Source organism: Bombina bombina, chromosome 3, assembly GCF_027579735.1.
Source record: "Bombina bombina isolate aBomBom1 chromosome 3, aBomBom1.pri, whole genome shotgun sequence".
Taxonomy (NCBI): domain Eukaryota; kingdom Metazoa; phylum Chordata; class Amphibia; order Anura; family Bombinatoridae; genus Bombina; species Bombina bombina.
Window position 1 is genome coordinate 923,544,601 of NC_069501.1, and position 22,943 is coordinate 923,567,543.

Sequence of the window (22,943 nt, forward strand, 5' to 3'; positions counted from 1 at the left end):
TGGCGCGAAAAAATATGGGCGTCACTTTTGTCTCCACATTATTTAAGTCTCATTTTTTATTGCTTCTGGTTGCTAGAAGCTTGTTCTTTGGCATTTTTTCCCATTCCTGAAACTGTCATTTAAGGAATTTGATCAATTTTGCTTTATATGTTGTTTTTTTTTTTTCTTTTATATATTGCAAGATGTTCCACGTTGCAACTGAGTCAGAAGATACTTCAGGAAAATCACTGCACAATGCTGGAGCTACCAAGCTAAGTGTATCTGCTATAAACTTTTGGTATCTGTTTCTCCAGCTGTTATTTGTATTGCATGTCATGTCAAACTTATTAATGCAGATAAAATTTCCTTTAGTACTGTTACATTACCTGTTGCTGTTCCGTCAACATCTAATTTTCAGAGTGTTCCTGATAACATAAGAGATTTTATTTTTTAAATCCATTAAGAAGGCTATGTCTGTTATTTTTCCTTCTAGTATACATAAAAGTCTTTTAAAACTTCTCTTTTTTTCAGATGAATTTTTAAATGAACATCATCATTCTGATACTGATAATGGTTCTTCTGGTTCTGAGGTTTCTGTCTCAGAGGTTGATGCTGATAAATCTTTGTATTTGTTCAAGATGGAATTTATTCGTTCTTTACTTAAAGAAGTGTTATTTGCATTAGAAATAGAGGATTCTGGTCCTCTTGATACTAAATGTAAACGTTTAAATAAGGTTTTTAAATCTCCTGTAGTTATTCCAGAAGTGTTTTATCTCCCTGATGCTATTTCTGAAGTAATTTCCAGGGAATGGAATAATTTGGGTAATTTATTTACTCCTTCTAGACGTTTAAGCAAATTATATCCTGTGCCATCTGACAGATTAGAGTTTTTTGGGACAAAAATCCCTAAGGTTATGGGGCTGTCTCTACTCCTGCTAATGTACTACTATTCCTACGGCAGATAGTACTTCATTTAAGGATCCTTTAGATAGGAAAATTGATTCCTTTCTAAGAAAAGCTTACTTATGTTCAGGTAATTTTCTTAGACCTGCTATATTTTTAGCGGATGTTGCTGCAGCTTCAACTTTTTGGTTAGAAGCTTTAGCGCAACAAGTAACAGATCATAATTTTATAGCATTATTTTTATTCTATAACATGCTAATAATTTTATTGGTGATACCATCTTTTGATATCATTAGAGTTGATGTCAGGTATATGTCTCTAGCTATTTTAGCTAGAATAGCTTTATGGATTAAACTTGGAATGCTCACATGTCTTCTAAGTCAACTTTGCTTTCCCTTTCTTTCCAGGGTAAATAATCATTTTCGTTCCTTTCCTCACAAGGAACAAAAGCCTGATCCTTCATCCTCAGGAGCGGTATCAGTTTGGAAACTATTTCCAGTTTGGAATATATCCAAGCCTTATAGAAACCTATAGCCAGCTCCTAAGTACCTATGAAGGTGCGGCCCTTATTCCAGCTCAGCTGGTATGGGGCAGATTACGTTTTCTTCAAAGAAATTTGGATCAATTCCGTTCTTAATCTCTGGTTTCAGAAACATTGTTTCAGAAAGGTACAGAATTGGCTTCAAGTTAAGGCCTCCTGCTAAGAGATTCTTTTCTTTCCCGTGTCCCAGTTAACACAGCAAAGGCTCAGCATTTCTGAAATGTGTTTCAGATCTAGAGTTGGCTGGAGTATTTATGCCAGTTCCAGTTCTGGAACAGGGGCTGGGGTCTTATTTTATCTCTTCATTGTACCAAAGAAGGTCAATTCCTTCAGACCTGTTCCGGATCTATCATTATTGAATCATTATGTTAGGATACCAACATTCAAGATGGTTACTGTAGGACTATCCTGCCTTTTGTTTAGCAAGGGCATTATATGTCTACAATAGATTTACAGGATGTGTATCTGCATATTCCGATTCATCCAGATCACTTTTAGTGTCTGAGATTCTCTTTTTAGACAAGCATTACCAGTTTTGTGGCTCTACCGTTTGGCTTAGCCTCAGTTCCAAGAATTTTTTTCAAAGGTTCTCGGTGCCCTTCTTTCTGTAATCAGAGAATAGGGTTTTGGTATTTCCTTATTTGGACGATATCTTGGTATTTGCTCAGTCTTCTCATTTTCGAAGAATCTCATACGAATCGACTTGTGTTGTTTCTTCAAGTTCATGGTTGGAGGATCAATTTACCAATCAGTTCATTGATTCCTCAGACAAGGGTAACCTTTTTAGGTTTCTAGATAAATTCAGTGTCTATGACTCTGTCCTTGTCAGACAAGAGAAGTTTAACATTGATATCAGCTTGTCAAAACCTTCAGTCACAATCATTCCCTTTGGTAGCCTTATGCATGGAAATGTTGGGTCTTAGGACTGCCGCATCAGATGCGATCTCCTTTGCTCGTTTTCACATGCGACCTCTTCAGCTCTGTATGCTGAACCAATGGTGCAGGGATTACTCAAAGATATCTCAATTAATATCTTTAAACCGATTTTACAACACTCTCTGACATGGTGGACAGATCACCATCGTTTAGTTCAGGGGGCTTCTTTGTTCTTCCGACCTGGACTATAATCTCAACAGATGCAAGTCTTACAGGTTGGGGAGCTGTGTGGGGGTATCTGACGGCACAAGGGGTTTGGGAATCTCAGGAGGTGAGATTTCCGATCAATATTTTGGAACTCCGTGCAATTTTCAGAGCTCTTCAGTCTTGGCCTCTTCTGAAGAGAGAGTTGTTCATTTGTTTTCAGATAGACAATGTCACAACTGTGGCATACATCAATCATCAAGGAGGGACTCACAGTCCTCTGGCTATGAAAGAAGTATCTCGAATTTTGGTTTGGGCGGAATCCAGCTCCTGTCTAATCTCTGCGGTTCATATCCCAGGTATGGACAATTGGAAAGCGGATTATCTCAGTCGTCAAACGTTGCATCCGGGCGAATGGTCTCTTCACCCAGAGGTATTTCTTCAGATTGTTCAAATGTAGGAACTTCCAGAAATAGATCTGATGGCTTCTCATCTAAACAAGAAACTTCCCAGGTATCTGTCCAGATCCCGGGATCCTCAGGCGGAGGCAGTGGATGCATTATCACTTCCTTGGAAGTATCATCCTCCCTATATCTTTCCGCCTCTAGTTCTTCTTCCAAGAGTAACCTCCAAGATTCTGAAGGAATGCTTGTTTGTTCTGCTGGTAGCTCCGGCATGGCTTTACAGGTTTTGGTATGCGGATCTTGTCCGGATAGCCTCTTGCCAACCGTGGACTCTTCCGTTAAGACCAGACCTTTTGTCTCAAGGTCCTTTTTTTCCATCAGGATCTGAAATCCTTAAATTTAAAGGTATGGCGGTTGAACGCTTGATTCTTGGTCAAAGAGGTTTCTCTGACTCTGTGATTAATACTATGTTACAGGCTCGTACATCTGTATCCAGAGAGATATATTATAGAGTCTGGAAGACTTATATTTCTTGGTGTCTTTCTCATCATTTTTCTTGGCATTCTTTTAGAATACCGAGAATATTACAGTATTCTTCAGGATGGTTTAGATAAGGGTTTGTCCGCAAGTTCCTTGAAAGGTCAAATCTCTGCTCTTTCTGTTCTTTTTCACAGAAAGATTGCTATTCTTCCTGATATTCATTGTTTTGTACAAGCTTTGGTTCGTATAAAGCCTGTCATTAAGTCAATTTCTCCTCCTTGGAGTTTGAATTTGGTTCTGGGGGCTCTTCAAGCTCCTCCATTTGAACCTATGCATTCATTGGATATTAAATTACTTTCTTGGAAAGTTTTTTGTTCCTTTTGGCCATCTCTTCTGCCAGAAGAGTTTCTGAATTATCTGCTCTTTCTTGTGAGTCTCCTTTTCTGATTTTTCATCAGGATAAGGCGGTGTTGCGAACTTCTTTTGAATTTTTACCTAAAGTTGTGAATTCCAACAACATTAGTAGGGAAATTGTGGTTCCTTCATTATGTCCTAATCCTAAGAATTCTAAGGAGAAATCGTTGCATTCTTTGGATGTTGTTAGAGCTTTGAAATATTATGTTGAAGCTACGAAATCTTTTCGTAAGACTTCTAGTCTATTTGTTATTTTTTCCGGTTCTAGAAAAGGCCAGAAAGCTTCTGCCATTTCTTTGGCATCTTGGTTGAAATCTTTAATTCATCTTGCCTATGTTGAGTCGGGTAAAACTCCGCCTCAGAGAATTACAGCTCATTCTACTAGGTCAGTTTCTACTTCCTGGGCGTTTAGGAATGAAGCTTCGGTTGACCAGATCTGCAAAGCAGCGACTTGGTCCTCTTTGCATACTTTTACTAAATTCTACCATTTTGATGTATTTTCTTCTTCTGAAGCAGTTTTTGGTAGAAAAGTACTTCAGGCAGCGGTTTCAGTTTGAATCTTCTGCTTATGTTTTTCATTAAACTTTATTTTGGGTGTGGATTATTTTCAGCAGGAATTGGCTGTCTTTATTTTATCCCTCCCTCTCTAGTGACTCTTGTGTGGAAAGATCCACTTCTTGGGTAGTCATTATCCCATACGTCACTAGCTCATGGACTCTTGCTAATTACATGAAAGAAAACATAATTTATGTAAGAACTTACCTGATAAATTCATTTCTTTCATATTAGCAAGAGTCCATGAGGCCCGCCCTTTTTTTGTGGTGGTTATGATTTTGTATAAAGCACAATTATTCCAATTCCTTATTTTATATGCTTTCGCACTTTTTTCTTATCACCCCACTTCTTGGCTATTCGTTAAACTGAATTGTGGGTGTGGTGAGGGGTGTATTTATAGGCATTTTAAGGTTTGGGAAACTTTGCCCCTCCTGGTAGGAATGTATATCCCATACGTCACTAGCTCATGGACTCTTGCTAATATGAAAGAAATGAATTTATCAGGTAAGTTCTTACATAAATTATGTTATTTCATGTAATTGGCAAGAGTCCATAAGCTAGTGACATATGGGATATACAATCCTACCAGGAGGGGCAAAGTTTCCCAAACCTCAAAATGCCTATAAATACACCCCTCACCACACCCACAATTCAGTTTTACAAACTTTGCCTCCTATGGAGGTGGTGAAGTAAGTTTGTGCTAAGATTTCTACGTTGATATGCGCTTCTCAGCATTGTTGAAGCCCGATTCCTCTCAGAGTACAGCGAATGTCAGAGGGACGTGAAGGGAGTATCACCTATTGAATACGATGATTTCCCTAACGGGGGTCTTTTTTATGGGTTCTCTGTTATCGGTCGTAGAGATTCATCTCCTACCTCCCTTTTCAGATCGACGATATACTCTCAAATTTACCATTACCTCTACTAAAGAACTGTTTTAGTACTGGTTTGACGATCTGCTATATGTGGATGGGTGTCTTTTTGGTAAGTATGTTTTTATTACTTAAGACACTCTCAGCTATGGTTTGGCACTTTATGCAAATTATATAAAGTTCTAAATATATGTATTGTACTTATATTTGCCATGAGTCAGGTTCATGTATTTCCTTCTGCAGACTGTCAGTTTCATATTTGGGAATATAAACACTTTAAGAAATTTGTTTCTTACCTGGGGTTTAGTCTTTTTCAATTTTGACTACTTTTGCATTTGCGGGTATTAGGCCCGCGGGTGCGTCAAATGTTAGACTTTATTGCGTCATTTTTTGCGCGAATTTTTTTGGCGCTGGAAATTACGTTTTTTGACGCAACTTCGTCATTTCCGGCGCCATACGTGACATCGAGACCTTTCACACGGCGGCGTCATTAGTGACGCAAGTGTGTCATTTCCGGTAATTTTTGGCGCCAAAAAAGTTCACGTTACGTTGTGCGTCATACTTGGCGCCAAATTTTTTTCATTATTTCAATACCCCATTCATGTTTGCCTCCTGCTCTCTTGTCTATCAAGAGGCCTATGCTTTTGCATTTTCTCTTGTTAAGTGTATCCAGTCCACGGATCATCCATTACTTGTGGGATATTCTCCTTCCCAACAGGAAGTTGCAAGAGGATCACCCACAGCAGAGCTGCCATATAGCTCCTCCCCTCACTGCCATATCCAGTCATTCTCTTGCAACTCTCAACTAAGATGGAGGTTTATTTCTTCAATCAAAAGTTTATTTTTAAATGGTACCGGAGTGTACTGTTTATCTCAGGCAGTATTTAGAAGAAGAATCTGCCTGCGTTTTCTATGATCTTAGCAGAAGTAACTAAGATCCTTTGCTGTTCTCACATATTCTGAGGAGTGAGGTAACTTCAGAGGGGGAATAGCGTGCAGGTTTTCCTGTAATAAGGTATGTGCAGTTAAAATATTTTTCTAGGGATGGAATTTGCTAGAAAATGCTGCTGATACCGAAGTAATGTAAGTAAAGCTTTAAATGCAGTGATAGCGACTGGTATCAGGCTTATTAATAGAGATACATACTCTTATAAAAGTGTATTTTAAAACGTTTGCTGGCATGTTTAATCGTTTTTTTACATATGTTTGGTGATAAAACTTATTGGGGCCTAGTTTTTTCCATATGGCTGGCTTGAATTTTGCCTAGAAACAGTTCCCTGAGGCTTCCCACTGTTGTAATATGAGTGGGAGGGGCCTATTTTAGCGTTTTTTGCACAGACATCCAGCTTCTTCCTGCATGATCCAGGACTTCTCTGAAGGGCTCAAAAGGCTTCAAAAGTCGTATTGAGGGAGGTAAAAAACCACAGTAGAGCTGTGGCAGTTGTTGTGACTGTTTAAAAAACGTTTTTGTCATTTGTTATTCCATTTTTGGTATTAAGGGGTTAATCATCCATTTGCAAGTGGGTGCAATGCTCTGCTAACTTATTACATACACTGTAAAAATTTTGTTAGTGTAACTGCATTTTTTCACTGTTATTTCAAAATTTGGGAAAATTTGTGTTACTTAAAGGCGCAGTAACGTGTTTTTTATATTGCTTGTAAACTTGTTTTAAAGTGTTTTCCAAGCTTGCTAGTCTCATTGCTAGTCTGGTTAAACATGTCTGACACAGAGGAACCTACTTGTTCATTATGTTTGAAAGCCATGGTGGAGCCCCATAGGAGAATGTGTACTAAATGTATTGATTTCACCTTAAACAGTAAAGATCAGTCTTTATCTATAAAAGAATTATCACCAGAGGGTTCTGTCGAGGGGGAAGTTATGCCGACTAACTCTCCCCACGTGTCAGACCCTTCGCCTCCCGCTCAGGGGACTCACGCTTATATGGCGCCTATTACATCAGGGACGCCCATAGCGATTACCTTGCAGGACATGGCTGCAATCATGAAGAATACCCTGTCAGAGGTATTATCTAGATTGCCTGAATTAAGAGGCAAGCGCTATAGCTCTGGGGTTAGGAGAGATACCGAGCGCGCAAATGCTGTTGGAGCCATGTCTGATACTGCGTCACAGTATGCAGAACATGAGGACGGAGAGCTTCAGTCTGTGGGTGACATCTCTGACTCGGGGAAACCTGATTCAGAGATTTCTAATTTTAAATTTAAGCTTGAGAACCTCCGTGTATTGCTTGGGGAGCTATTAGCTGCTCTGAATGACTGTAACACAGTTGCAATTCCAGAGAAATTGTGTAGGCTGGATAGATACTATGCGGTGCCGGTGTGTACTGACGTTTTTCCTATACCTAAAAGGCTTACAGAAATTATTAGCAAGGAGTGGGATAGACCCGGTGTGCCCTTTTCCCCACCTGCTATATTTAGAAAAATGTTTCCAATAGACGCCACTACACGGGACTTATGGCAGACGGTCCCTAAGGTGGAGGGAGCAGTTTCTACTTTAGCAAAGCGTACCACTATCCCGGTTGAGGACAGTTGTGCTTTTTCAGATCCAATGGATAAAAAATTGGAGGGTTACCTTAAGAAAACGTTTATTCAACAAGGTTTTATTTTACAGCCCCTTGCATGCATTGCGCCTGTCACTGCTGCAGCGGGATTCTGGTTTGAGGCCCTGGAAGAGGCCATCCAGACAGCTCCATTGAATGAAATTATTGACAAGCTTAGAACGCTTAAGCTAGCTAACTCATTTGTTTCTGATGCCATTGTTCATTTGACTAAACTAACGGCTAAGAATTGCGGATTCGCTATCCAGGCGCGTAGAGCGCTATGGCTTAAATCCTGGTCAGCTGACGTGACTTCAAAGTCTAAATTACTCAACATTCCTTTCAAGGGGCAGACCTTATTCAGGCCTGGCTTGAAGGAAATTATTACTGACATTACTGGAGGCAAGGGTCATACCCTTCCTCAGGACAGGGCCAAATCAAAGGCTAAACAGTCTAATTTTCGTGCCTTTCGAAATTTCAAGGCAGGACCAGCATCAACTTCCTCCGCTTCAAAACAAGAGGGAACTGTTGCTCATTCCAGACCGGCCTGGAAACCTAACCAGTCCTGGAACAAGGGCGAGCAGGCCAGAAAGCCTGCTGCTGCCCCCAAGACAGCATGAAGGAACGGCCCCCTATCCGGAAACGGATCTAGTGGGGGGCAGACTTTCTCTCTTCGCCCAGGCGTGGGCAAGAGATGTTCAGGATCCCTGGGCGTTGGAGATCATATCTCAGGGATATCTCCTGGACTTCAAAGCTTCTCCTCCACAAGGGAGATTTCATCTTTCAAGGTTATCAGCAAACCAGATAAAGAAAGAGGCATTCCTAAGCTGTGTGAAATACCTCCTAGTAATGGGAGTGATCCATCCAGTTCCGCGGACGGAACAAGGGCAGGGATTTTATTCAAATCTGTTTGTGGTTCCCAAGAAAGAGGGAACCTTCAGACCAATCTTGGATCTAAAGATCTTAAACAAATTCCTCAGAGTTCCATCATTCAAAATGGAAACTATTCGGACCATCCTACCCATGATCCAAGAGGGTCAGTACATGACCACAGTGGACTTAAAGGATGCCTACCTTCACATACCGATTCACAAAGATCATCATCGGTTCCTAAGGTTTGCCTTTCTAGACAGGCATTATCAATTTGTAGCTCTTCCCTTCGGGTTGGCCACTGCCCCGAGAATTTTTACAAAGGTTCTGGGCTCACTTCTGGCGGTTCTAAGACCGTGAGGCATAGCGGTGGCTCCGTATCTAGACGACATCCTGATACAGGCGTCAAGCTTTTAAATTGCCAAGTCTCATACAGAGATAGTTCTGGCATTTCTGAGGTCGCATGGGTGGAAAGTGAACGTGGAAATGAGTTCTCTATCACCACTCACAAGAGTCTCCTTCCTAGGGACTCTTATAGATTCTATAGAGATGAAAATTTACCTGATGGAGTCCAGGTTATCAAAACTTCTAAATGCTTGCCGTGTCCTTCATTCCATTCCACGCCCGTCAGTAGCTCAGTGCATGGAAGTAATCGGCTTAATGGTAGCGGCAATGGACATAGTGCCAATTGCGCGCCTGCATCTCAGACCGCTGCAATTATGCATGCTAAGTCAGTGGAATGGGGATTACTCAGATTTGTCCCCTCTACTAAATCTGGATCAAGAGACCAGAGATTCTCTTCTCTGGTGGCTTTCTCGGGTCCATCTGTCCAAGGGTATGACCTTTCGCAGGCCAGATTGGACGATTGTAACAACAGATGCCAGTTTTCTAGGTTGGGGCGCAGTCTGGAACTCCGTGAAGGCTCAGGGATCGTGGACTCAGGAGGAGAAACTCCTCCCAATAAATATTCTGGAGTTAAGAGCAATATTCAATGCTCTTCTAGCTTGGCCTCAGTTAGCAACACTGAGGTTCATCAGATTTCATTCGGACAACATCACGACTGTGGCTTACATCAACCATCAAGGGGGAACCAGGAGTTCCCTAGCGATGTTAGAAGTCTCAAAGATAATTCGCTGGGTAGAGTCTCACTCTTGCCACCTGTCAGCGATCCACATCCCAGGCGTAGAGAACTGGGAGGCGGATTTTCTAAGTCGTCAGACTTTTCATCCGGGGGAGTGGGAACTCCATCCGGAGGTGTTTGCTCAACTGGTCCTTCGTTGGGGCAAACCAGAACTGGATCTCATGGCGTCTTGCCAGAACGCCAAGCTTTCTTGTTACGGATCCAGGTCCAGGGACCCGGGAGCAACGCTGATAGATGCTCTAGCAGCTCCTTGGTTCTTAAACCTGGCCTATGTGTTTCCACCGTTTCCTCTGCTCCCTCGACTGATTGCCAAAATCAAACAGGAGAGAGCATCGGTGATTCTGATAGCGCCTGCGTGGCCACGCAGGACCTGGTATGCAGACCTAGTGGAAATGTCATCTCTTCCAGCATGGACTCTGCCTCTGAGGCAGGACCTTCTAATACAAGGTCCTTTCAATCATCCAAATCTAATTTCTCTGAGACTGACTGCATGGAGATTGAACGCTTGATTCTATCAAGGCGTGGCTTCTCCGAGTCAGTCATTGATACCTTAATACAGGCTCGTAAGCCTGTCACCAGGAAAATCTACCATAAGATATGGCGTAAATATCTTTATTGGTGTGAATCCAAGAGTTACTCATGAAGTAAGTTTAGGATACCTAGGATATTGTCCTTTCTCCAAGAGGGTTTGGACAAAGGCTTATCAGCTAGTTCTTTAAAAGGACAGATCTCTGCTCTGTCTATTCTTTTGCACAAGCGTTTGGCAGAAGTTCCAGACGTCCAGGCATTTTGTCAGGCTTTGGTTAGGATTAAGCCTGTGTTTAAAACTGTTGCTCCCCTGTGGAGCTTAAACTTGGTTCTTAAAGTTCTTCAGGGAGTTCCGTTTGAACCCCTTCATTCCATTGATATTAAACTTTTATCTTGGAAAGTTCTGTTTTTGATGGCTAATTCCTCGGCTCGAAGAGTATCTGAGTTATCTGCCTTACATTGTGATTCTCCTTATCTGATTTTTCATTCAGACAAGGTAGTTCTGCGTACCAAACCTGGGTTTTTACCTAAGGTGGTTTCTAACAGGAATATCAATCAAGAGATTGTTGTTCCATCATTGTGTCCTAATCCTTCTTCAAAGAAGGGACATCTTTTGCATAATCTGGACGTAGTCCGTGCCTTGAAGTTTTACTTACAGGCTACTAAAGATTTTCGTCAAACATCTGCCCTGTTTGTCGTTTACTCTAGACAGAGGAGAGGTCAAAATGCTTTGGCAACCTCTCTCTCCTTTTGGCTTCGGAGCATAATACGCTTAGCCTATGAGACTGCTGGACAGCAGCCCCCTGAAAGGATTACAGCTCATTCTACTAGAGCTGTGGCTTCCACCTGGGCCTTTAAAAATGAGGCCTCTGTTGAACAGATTTGCAAGGCTGCGACTTGGTCTTCGCTTCACACCTTTTCAAAATTTTACAAATTTAACACTTTTGCTTCTTCGGAGGCTGTTTTTGGGAGAAAGGTTCTACAGGCAGTGGTTCCTTCCGTTTAAGTTCCTGCCTTGTCCCTCCCATCATCCGTGTACTTTAGCTTTGGTATTGGTATCCCACAAGTAATGGATGATCCGTGGACTGGATACACTTAACAAGAGAAAACATAATTTATGCTTACCTGATGAATTTATTTCTCTTGTAGTGTATCCAGTCCACGGCCCGCCCTGTCCTTTTAAGGCAGGTCTAAATTTTAATTAAACTACAGTCACCACTGCACCCTATGGTTTCTCCTTTCTCGTCTTGTTTCGGTCGAATCACTGGATATGGCAGTGAGGGGAGGAGCTATATAGCAGCTCTGCTGTGGGTGATCCTCTTGCAACTTCCTGTTGGGAAGGAGAATATCCCACAAGTAATGGATGATCCGTGGACTGGATACACTACAAGAGAAATAAATTTATCAGGTAAGCATAAATTATGTTTTTTAACTGTTATTGTTAGGGGGGTGGGGGGTGGGTGGATATTGCCATGATATATTTCCTGTTCCTGATTTATTGCAGATACTCTTTCTCAGCATCATTTTATCTTGTTTCAGGGCAGTCTCAAGAGCAGCAGACAAATTTCACCTCAAGAATTTATTTATGAACTGAGATCAGGGGCTACAGATGAAAGACTTGTGTCCTATTTAGATTCTCTTCGGGTTTCCTTAACCAGCAACCCAGTCAGGTATTTTAGCTCGTTATGACTGTATATGCTCTCAAATGTTAAAAAGGTAACTGTGTATCTATTGTGTATTTTTGATTGCCTCCTAATTTAGGTACAAATTTGCCAACTTCCAAAAGTGTATTCAACAATTTTACTGTATTTCCTCTCAGTTTTAGAAAAAAAGTGTTACTGTTTCACACCTATCAAAGTTCCATTGTGATACATTTATTTATTCTTCTATTTGTCACTTTAGCACCAATTACATAATTATCCTAATTGTACCTTGTAGATTTAGTTTTGATATTTTTCATATAAATAGTTTTTGAACAGAATAAAGCAATTCAAATTCCTGTGCGGAAACAAATTACCATGTACAATGATTTAACATTGTGCCTAGAGCTGTACACTTATTATAATCATATTGGGACTTGTACTGGAAAGGTTCACCGTTTTTAACTTCCCATAGACATCTAATGAAAAACTAATTGGTTATGCTCAGTGTATTCCAAACACTTTAACAGATATAGCCAAGACTAGAGTAACACTAATTTGTATTGAAAATATTTTTACACTTTTCTACATTCCTACCAGCTAGAGCTTTTTGCTACTAAACTGAAAGATGATTCTGTCATACCAATTTTCTGATGTGTGAACTGTTACATAGGGCTGGCAGCTCACTTTGCAGTTTTAAAAATGAAAAACATAGAAATATTGATGCAACTGTCACTTTCTCATTCTTGTCTTTGTACCCCCTGCATAATAGTGCAGTATTTATGGGGCATAATAGATATAGATTGAGATAAAAATAATTATCACTATCCACCCGTATTTATAGATGGAGCAACTGGTTGTGATACTGAGTGAATTATGTCTATACACTCGTATACACATCACATTAACTGTATTATTGTTATCTTTGTTGTACCTTTTATGTTGGATAGCTTAATGTATGCGTTGTGATAATGGTTTCCACAAAATTTGAATAATGTGTAATGGTATAGTTTTATATATATATATATATATATATATATATATATATATATATATATATATATATATATATATATTATAACACTTATACCACTCTGGATAATTATAAAACAGCTAACTGAATGAAAATGCTACCTAACTCTCTTGTCTCCCCCCCCACCCCCCAAAGTATATATATCATTGGTGTCAAAAGTGACTCAAGTGAGTGCTTATACTTTGAAATAAGGGCTTGTTAAATATAATTCGAAAATCTAGACGCCAGCCCAAAAATAATTTTTTAGGGCTGCAATATGATAAAACATTTTAACACAAATATTTTATTTACACACACACACGCACACACATTTATATATAATTATTATTCTTTATTTATAAAACGCCAACAGATTCCACAGCGCTGTCCATGGGTAACAAAGATAAATGGACAGTAAAATATGAAACACCAGACAAAATTTAACAAAGAAATACAGGGGGAATTGGGAGCCCTGTTCCCGTGGGAACTTACAATCTAGAGATATATATATTATAGTAACTCAGATCCTACTTAGAAAGTAACCAATAGTTACCAGTACACTAAAAGTCGAGATAATCACCCACATGCAGGGTAAATAACGCAATTCAAGTGTGTTATTGACCGATGCAAAGTAAATATCTACTTTCATTCGCAGTAAACACTTATAATAATATCCAAGACTACTCAGTACTATAGAGCTCTTTAAGGGATTTACCTTAATGAAAGCATTATAATGCAGTGATTGTGTGCTTCAATTTGTAAGCCTGCGATATTGAATATTGTAGAAGGTCTGGGGCAATACATTACTTTGAATATTAACAAGTAACAATATAGTAACAGATCCTTCTTAGCAATTAACAATAGACATGGGTACACTAGAATAATTTTAATAAGTACCTACACGAATGGCAAATAACGTATTTTAAGTGCACTGACGACTGGTGCAAAGTGTATATCTATGGTTAGTCGCATCAAATACCTATGGCAACACCTATTACTACTCAGTACTCTAAAATGGTTTAAGGGTTCTACACTTAGCTATGGATTATCACATCCTAGGTTGAGAATAAACCCCATTAGCAATTTTCTGTACTTAATTATGCACACCGATCACCCCATTCTCATGAACATCTTGTGGTTTTAATTTAATAATATATGTTTGTTTGTTGACTTCACAGTTTTTAATCCGATTCCTAATAAAAGTTATATTTTAATTTCTTTTGCAAGATGTACCGAGTCCACGGATTCATCCTAACTTGTGGGATATTGTCCTTCCTGACAGGAAGTAGCAAAGAGAGCACCACAGCAGAGCTGTCTATATAGCTCCCCCCTTAACTCCACCCCCAGTCATTCTCTTTGCTGGCTCTAAGCAGGAAGAGTAAAGAGAAGAAGTGTTAAACTGTTAGTTTTATTTTATCTTCAATCAAGTGTTTGTTATTTTTAAATCGTACCAGTGTTGTACTATTTACTCTCAGGCAGGACATAGATGAAGATTTCTGCCTGGAGGATGATGATCTTAGCATTTGTAACTAAGGTCCACTGCTGTTCCCACAGAAGCTGAGGAGTACAGGAAAACTTCAGTGTGAGGAACGGTTTCTTGCTATACAGCAATGAGGTATGTTCAGTCATATTTTCTTCAGAGACTGTGTTAACTCAGAAAGGCTAACAGTGTCCCCATTAGGGGAAGGGGAAGCAGTAATCCTAGTGTTATCCGAGGTTTTTACTAGCTTGCATAAAGGGTTAATTTTTGTTGGCACTCAGTTTATGTGAATTTGGGACAAACATTTTTGTGTCTGGGAGTAACATTTTCGGTTTTATGGGACATTTGCTTGAGGGTTCTTTGGGGTTGTTTCTAACCCACATGGCTTTCAGGCAGACTTTGCTAGTTTTGTGTAGGCCCCAGCAACATCGAGTGAGGTGGGCGGGGCCTACATTTACAAGCAGCAAGCAACTTCTAAAGTCCTGAGAGTCTTCTGAGGGACTAATTGAAGCTTTAAACCCCATTTCTCTTGTAAGGTGTATCCAGTCCACGGATCATCCATTACTTGTGGGGATATTCTCATTCCCAACAGGAAGTTGCAAGAGGACAACCACAGAGGTGTCTATATAGCTCCTCCCCTAACTGCCATATCCAGTCATTCTCTTGCAACTCTCAACAAACATGGACGTAGTAAGAGAGAAGTGGTGAAATGTAGCTGTTATTTTGCTTCAATCAAAAGTTTATTATTTTTAAATGGTACCGCAGTTGTACTATTTTGTCCTAGGCAGAAAAATTGAAGAATCTGCCTGTAATTTCTATGATCTTAGCAGGTTGTTACTAAGATCCATTGCTGTTCTCACACATGACTGAAGAGAGAAGTAACTTCAGCGGGGGAATGGCGTGCAGGTTATCCTGCTATGAGTTATGTGCAGTTAAGATTTTTCTAGAAGATGTGAATGCTAGAAAATGCTGCTGATGCCAAATTTATGTAAGGTAAGCCTGAATACAGTGATTTAATAGCGACTGGTATCATTCTTACTTTCTGAGGTAATACTCTTTTATATTTACAATATAAAACGTTTGCTGGCATGTTTAAACGTTTTTATATATACTTTGGTGATAAAACTTTATTGGGGCCTAGTTTTTTCCACATGGCTGGCTTAAATTTGCCTAGAAACAGTTTCCTGAGATTTCCAATGTGTTACTATGAGTGGGAGGGGCCTAATTTAGCACTTTTTTGCGCAGTAACTTTTACAGACTGAGACATCCAGCTTCCTCCAGGAGTCCCCTGAATGCTATAGGACATCTCTAAAGGGCTCTTAGGCTTTCCAAAATCGTTTGTTGAGGAAGGTAGGCCCACAGCAAGGTTGTGGCAGTTTGGTGTGACTGTTAAAAAACGTCTATTTAGTTTTTTTGATCCGTTTTTTGAACTAAGGGGTTAATCATCCATTTGCAAGTGGGTGCAATGCTCTGTTAGCTTATTATACACACTGTAAAAATTTCGTTTGATTTACTGCCTTTTTTCACTGTTTTAAAAATTCTGACAAAATTTGTTTCTCTTAAAGGCACAGTACCATTTCTTATATTTGCTTGTTAACTTGATTTAAAATGTTTTCCAAGCTTGCTAGTCTCATTGCTAGTCTGTACAAACATGTCTGACATAGAGTTAACTCCTTGTTCATTATGTTTAAAAGCCATTGTGGATCCCCCTCTTATAATGTGTACCAAATGTACTGATTTCACTTTAAGCAATAAAGATCATATTCTGTCTTTAAAAAATTTATCACCAGAGGAATCTGACGAGGGGGAAGTTATGCCGACTAACTCTCCCCACGTGTCAGATCCTTTGACTCCCGCTCAAGGGACTCACGCTCAAATGGCGCCAAGTACATGTAGGGCGTCCATAGCGTTTCCTTTGCAAGACATGGCGGCAGTCATGGATAATACACTGTCAGCGGTATTAGCCAGACTACCTGAATTTAGAGGAAAGGGAGATAGCTCTGGAGTTAGACGAAATACAGAGCATACTGACGCTTTAAGAGCTATGTCTGAATTGCCTCACAATATGCAGAAGCTGAAGGAGAGTTTCTTTCTGTGGTTGATGTTTGACTCAGGGAAGATGATGCAACCTGATTCTGATATCTCTACATTTAAATTTAAGCTTGAACACCTCCGCGTTTTACTCAGGGAGGTTTTAGCTGCTCTGAATGACTGTGATACAATTGCAGTGCCAGAGAAATTGTGTAGACTGGATAAATACTATGCGGTGCCGGTGTGCACTGATGTTTTTCCCAATACCTAAAAGGTTTACAGAAATTATTACTAAGGAATGGGATAGACCTGGTGTGCCGTTCTCTCCCCCTCCTATTTTAGAAACATGTTTCCAATAGACGCCACCACACGGGACTTATGGCAGACAGTTCCTAAGGTGGAGGGAGCAGTTTCTACTCTAGCAAAGCGTACTACTATCCCTGTTGAGGACAGTTGTGCTTTCTTAGATCCAATGGATAAAAAGTTAGGTGGGTTACCTTAAGAAAATGTTTATTCAACAAGGTTTTATCCTACAGCCCCTTGCATGCATTGCTCCTGTCACTGCTGCTGCTGCGGCGTTCTGATTTGAGTCTCTGGAAGAGGCTTTACAGGTAGTGACTCCATTGGATGACATACTTGTCAAGCTTAGAGCACTTAAGCTAGCCAATTTTTTTGTTTCTGATGCCATTGTTCATTTGACTAAATTAACGGCTAAGAATTCTGGTTTTGCTATCCAGGCGCGCAGAGCGCTATGGCTTAAATCATGGTCAGCTGACGTTACTTCAAAGTCTAAGCTGCTTAACATTCCCTTCAAGGGGCAGACCCTATTTGGGCCTGGTTTGAAGGAGATTATTGCTGATATCAATGGAGGAAAAGGTCATGCCCTTCCTCAGGATAGGTCCAAGTCAAGGGCCAAACAATCTAATTTCTCTTGTAAGGTGTATCCAGTCCACGGATCATCCATTACTTGTGGGATATTCTCCTTCCCAACAGGAAGTTGCAAGAGGATCACCCACAGCAGAGCAGCTATATAGCTCCTCCCCCAACTGCCATACCCAGTCATTCTCTGGCAACTCTCAACAAGCATGGAGGTAGTAAGAGGAAAGTGGTGAAATGTAGCTGTTATCTTGCTTCAATCAAAAGTTTGTTATTTTTAAATGGTACCGGAGTTGTACTATTTTGTCCTAGGCAGACAAATTGAAGAATCTGCCTGTGATTTCTATGATCTTAGCAGGTTGTAACTAAGATCCATTGCTGTTCTCACACATGACTGAAGAGAGAGATAACTTCAGTGGGGGAATGGTTTGCAGGTTATCCTGCTATGAGGTATGTGCAGCTAAGATTTTTTCTGGAAGATGTGAATGCTAGAAAATTCTTCTGATACCAAATTTGTGTAAGGTAAGCCTGAATACAGTGATTTAATAGCGACTGGTATCATGCTTACTTTCTGAGGTAATACTCTTTTATATTTACAATATAAAACGTTTGCTGGCATGTTTAAACGTTTTTATATATACTTTGGTGATAAAACTTTATTGGGGCCTAGTTTTTTCCACATGGCTGGCTTAAATTTGCATAGAAACAGTTTCCTGAGGCTTTCCACTGTGTTACTATGAGTGGGAGGGGCCTAATTTAGCGCTTTTTTGCGCAGTAACTTTTACAGACTAAGACATCCAGCTTCCTCCAGGAGTCCCCTGAATGCTATAGGACATCTCTAAAGGGCTCTTAGGCTTTCCAAAATCGTTTGTTGGGGAAGGTAGGCCCACAGCAAGGCTGTGGCAGTTGGTGTGACTGTTAAAAAAAAGTTTATCGTTTTTTTGATCCGTTTTTTGAACTAAGGGGTTAATCATCCATTTGCAAGTGGGTGCAATGCTCTGTTAGCTTATTATACACACTGTAAAAATTTCATTTGATTTACTGCCTTTTTTCACTGTTTTTCAAATTCTGACAAAAATTTTTTCTCTTAAAGGCACAGTACCGTTTTTTTAAATTTGGTTGTTAACTTGATTTAAAGTATTTTCCAAGCTTGCTAGTCTCATTGCTAGTCTGTACAAACATGTCTGACATAGAGGAAACGCCTTGTTCATTATGTTTAAAAGCCATGGTGGAACCCCCTCTTAGAATGTGTACCAAATGTACTGATTTCACGTTAAGCAATAAAGATCATATTCTGTCTTTAAAAAATTTATCACCAGAGGAATCTGACGAGGGGGAAGTTATGCTGACTAACTCCCACGTGTCAGATCCTTTGACTCCCGCTCAAGGGACTCGCGCTCAAATGGCGCCAAGTACATCTAGGGCGCCCATAGCGTTTCCTTTACAAGACATGGCGGCAGTCATGGATAATACACTGTCAGCGGTATTAGCCAGACTACCTGAATTTAGAGGAAAGCGAGATAGCTCTGGAGTTAGACGAAATACAGAGCATACTGACGCTTTAAGAGCTATGTCTGATACTGCCTCACAATATGCAGAAGCTGAAGAAGGAGAGCTTCTTTCTGTGGTTGATATTTCTGACTCAGGGAAGATGATGCAACCTGATTCTGATATTTCTACATTTAAATTTAAGCTTGAACACCTCCGCGTGTTACTCAGGGAGGTTTTAGCTGCTCTGAATGACTGTGATACAATTGCAGTGCCAGAGAAATTGTGTAGACTGGATAAATACTATGCAGTGTCGGTGTGCACTGATGTTTTTCCAATACCGAAAAGGTTTACAAAAATTATTATTAACCCTTTAAGGACACAGCTTTCAGTTTGCTCAATTGTTTTATGACGGAAAAATTCCGTCATATGTCCTTAAGAGGTTAAGGAATGGGATAGACCAGGTGTGCCGTTCTCTCCCCCTCCTATTTTTAGAAAAAATGTTTCCAATAGACGCCACCACACGGGACTTATGGCAGACAGTTCCTAAGGTGGAGGGAGCAGTTTCTACTCTAGCAAAGCGTACTACTATCCCTGTCGAGGACAGTTGTGCTTTCTTAGATCCAATGGATAAAAAGTTAGAGGGTTACCTTAAGAAAATGTTTATTCAACAAGGTTTTATCCTACAGCCCCTTGCATGCATTGCTCCTGTCACTGCTGCTGCGGCGTTCTGGTTTGAGTCTCTAGAAGAGGCTTTACAGGTAGTGACTCCATTGGATGACATACTTGACAAGCTTAGAGCACTTAAGCTAGCCAATTCTTTTGTTTCTGATGCCATTGTTCATTTGACTAAACTAACGGCTATGAATTCTGGTTTTGCTATCCAGGCGCGCAGAGCGCTATGGCTTAAATCATGGTCAGCTGACGTTACTTCAAAGTCTAAGCTGCTTAACATTCCCTTCAAGGGGCAGACCCTATTCGGGCCTGGTTTGAAGGAGATTATTGCTGATATCACTGGAGGAAAAGGTCATGCCCTTCCTCAGGATAGGTCCAAATCAAGGGCCAAACAGTCAAATTTTCGTGCCTTTCGAAACTTCAAGGCAAGTGCGGCATCAACTTCCTCTAATGCAAAACAAGAACAAACTTTTGCTCAGTCCAAGACGGTCTGGAGACCTAACCAGGCCTGGAACAAAGGTAAGAAGGCCAAAAAGCCTGCTGCTGCCTCTAAGACAGCATGAAGGAACGGCCCCCTATCCGGTAACGGATCTAGTAGGGGGCAGTCTTTCGCTCTTCACCCAGGAGTGGGTAAGAGATGTCCAGGATCCCTGGACATTGGAAATTATATCCCAGGGATATCTTCTGGACTTCAAGGCTTCCCCCCCAAAAGGGAGATTTCACCTTTCACAATTATCTGCAATCCAGATAAAGAGAGAAGCATTCTTACACTGTGTACAAGGCCTCCTAGTTATGGGAGTGATCCATCGAGTTCCAAAGGAGGAACAGGGACAGGGATTTTACTCAAACCTGTTTGTGGTTCCTAAAAAAGAGGGAACCTTCAGACCATTTTTGGATCTAAAGATCTTAAACAAATTCCTCAGAGTTCCATCATTCAAAATGGAGACTATTCGTACCATCCTACCTATGATCCAGGAGGGTCATTACATGACTACAGTGGATTTAAAGGATGCTTATCTTCACATTCCGATACACAAAGATCATCATCGGTTTCTCAGGTTTGGCTTCCTAGACAGGCATTACCAGTTTGTAGCTCTTCCCTTTGGGTTAGCTACAGCCCCAAGAATTTTTACGAAGGTTCTGGGGTCGCTTCTGGCGGTCCTAAGGCCGCGGGGCATAGCAGTGGCCCCTTATTTAGACGACATCCTGATTCAGGCGTCACATTTCCAAATTGCCAAGTCTCATACGGACATAGTGTTGGCATTTCTGAAGTCACATGGGTGGAAGGTGAACGAGAGTTCTCTATCTTCCCTCACAAGAGTTTCCTTCCTAGGGACTCTGATAGATTCTGTAGAAATGAAAATTTACCTGACAGAGTCCAGATTATCAAAAATTCGACATTCCTGCCGTGTTCTTTATTCCATTCTTCGCCCTTCGGTGGCTCAGTGCAAGTAATCGGCTTAATGGTAGCGGCAATGGACATAGTACCGTTTGCACACCTACATCTCAGACCGCTGCATCTCTGCATGCTCAGTCAGTGGAGTGGGGATTACACAGATTTGTCCCTCTACTAAATCTGGATCAAGAGACCAGGGATTGTCTTCTCTGGTGGCTATCTCGGGTCCATCTGTCCAAAGGTATGACCTTTCGCAGGCCAGATTGGACAATTGTAACGACAGATGCCAGTCTTCTAGGTTGGGGTGCAGTCTGGAACTCCCTGAAGGCTCAGGGATCGTGGACTCAGGAGGAGTCACTCCTTCCAATAAACATTCTGGAACTAAGAGCGATATTCAATGCTCTTCAGGCTTGGCCTCAGCTAGCGACAATGAGGTTCATCAGATTTCTGTTGGACAACATCATGACTGTGGCTTACATCAACCATCAAGGGGGAACAAGGAGTTCCCTAGCGATGTTAGAAGTCTCAAAGATAATTCGCTGGTCAGAGATTCACTCTTGCCACCTATCAGCTATCCATATCCCAGGTGTAGAGAACTGGGAGGTGGATTTTCTCAGTCGACAGACTTTTCATCCGGGGGAGTGGGAACTCCATCCGGAGGTGTTTGCACAATTGGTTCATTGTTGGGGCAAACCAGAACTGGATCTCATGGTGTTTCGCCAGAACGCCAAGCTTCCTTGTTACAGATCCAGGTCCAGGGACCCCAAGGCAACGCTGATTAGATGCTCTAGCAGCGCATTGGTCCTTCAACCTGGCTTATGTGTTTCCACTGTTTCCTCTGCTCCCTCGTCTGATTGCCAAAATCAAGCAGGAGAAAGCATCGGTGATCTTGATAGCGCCTGCGTGGCAACGCAAGACTTGGTATGCCGATCTGGTGGACATGTCATCCTTTCCACCATGGACTCTGCCGCTGAGACAGGACCTTCTACTTCAAGGTCCTTTCAACCATCCAAATCTAATTTCTCTGAGACTGACTGCCTGGAGATTGAACGCTTGATTTTATCAAAGCGTGATTTCTCAGAGTCAGTCATTGATACCTTAATTCAGGCACGAAAGCCTGTCACCAGGAAAATCTATCATAAAAATATGGCGTAAATATCTTTATTGGTGTGAATCAAAGGGCTACTCATGGAGTAAGGTCAGGATTCCCAGGATATTATCTTTTCTCCAAGAAGGATTGGAGAAAGGATTGTCAGCTAGTTCTTTAAAGGGACAGATTTCTGCACTATCTATTCTTTTGCACAAGCATCTGGCGAATGTCCCAGACGTTCAGGCATTTTGTCAGGCTTTAGTTAGAATCAAGCCTGTTTTTAAACCTATGTTGCGAGAGAGGTTTTTGGTGCGCAAATCTTCCCCTGCATAAACACTACTCTGTTCCCAAAATGTACAGGGTAGAAAGGATATAATGATAGAAAAATGTGTAAATGCGCATAAACAGCAACGGGGTGATTACAAGTATAGTAACATACTATGTATAGATTTGGGTTGAAATCTCCCTATATACCTTTAAAAAGATGTCTCTAAGATAATATATTGGTATCTATACAAAAAATGCAAAAGTATAATTGCGGTGAGAAAAAAGATTTTTATCAGACTTTGCAAGTTCCTGCGTTTCTATGACTGGAGTCAGGCTAGATAACAAAACTATATATTATTACCTGGGTGTGATATGCAAACAAGGTATATCTGTACCAATCGATATACGTTTATCTTACTCTGTGTGTAAACTTATGCGTTTATTCTACTTAAAGTGCATACTTGGCATTGTGGGCTATTGGTGTGGTTAAAAAGGTAAAAAATACACAATAACAAAAAACTAAATTAATACAATTTATTGCACATATACTCTAATGATATATAAATAAAACTCTATGGTGACCGGTCACTTGATAAAATAAATAAAGTAGTAATCTTATAATATTGGAAAAAACACTTTACAAACTATAAAACCAATTCCTGTGAA

The 22,943-nt window shown here is 40.7% G+C and overlaps 1 protein-coding gene across 2 annotated transcripts in view; it reads left to right on the forward strand.

Annotated features, from left to right (window-relative positions):
* Nucleotides 1–22,943, forward strand: part of DIAPH3 (diaphanous related formin 3) — a 1,718,568-nt gene that overhangs the window by 505,373 nt on the left and 1,190,252 nt on the right. For both annotated transcript variants that reach the window (XM_053707945.1, XM_053707946.1), the window contains exon 5: nt 11,862–11,992. In XM_053707945.1, coding sequence (XP_053563920.1) covers nt 11,862–11,992 — 131 coding nt within the window. The remainder of the gene's footprint in view (nt 1–11,861; nt 11,993–22,943) is intronic.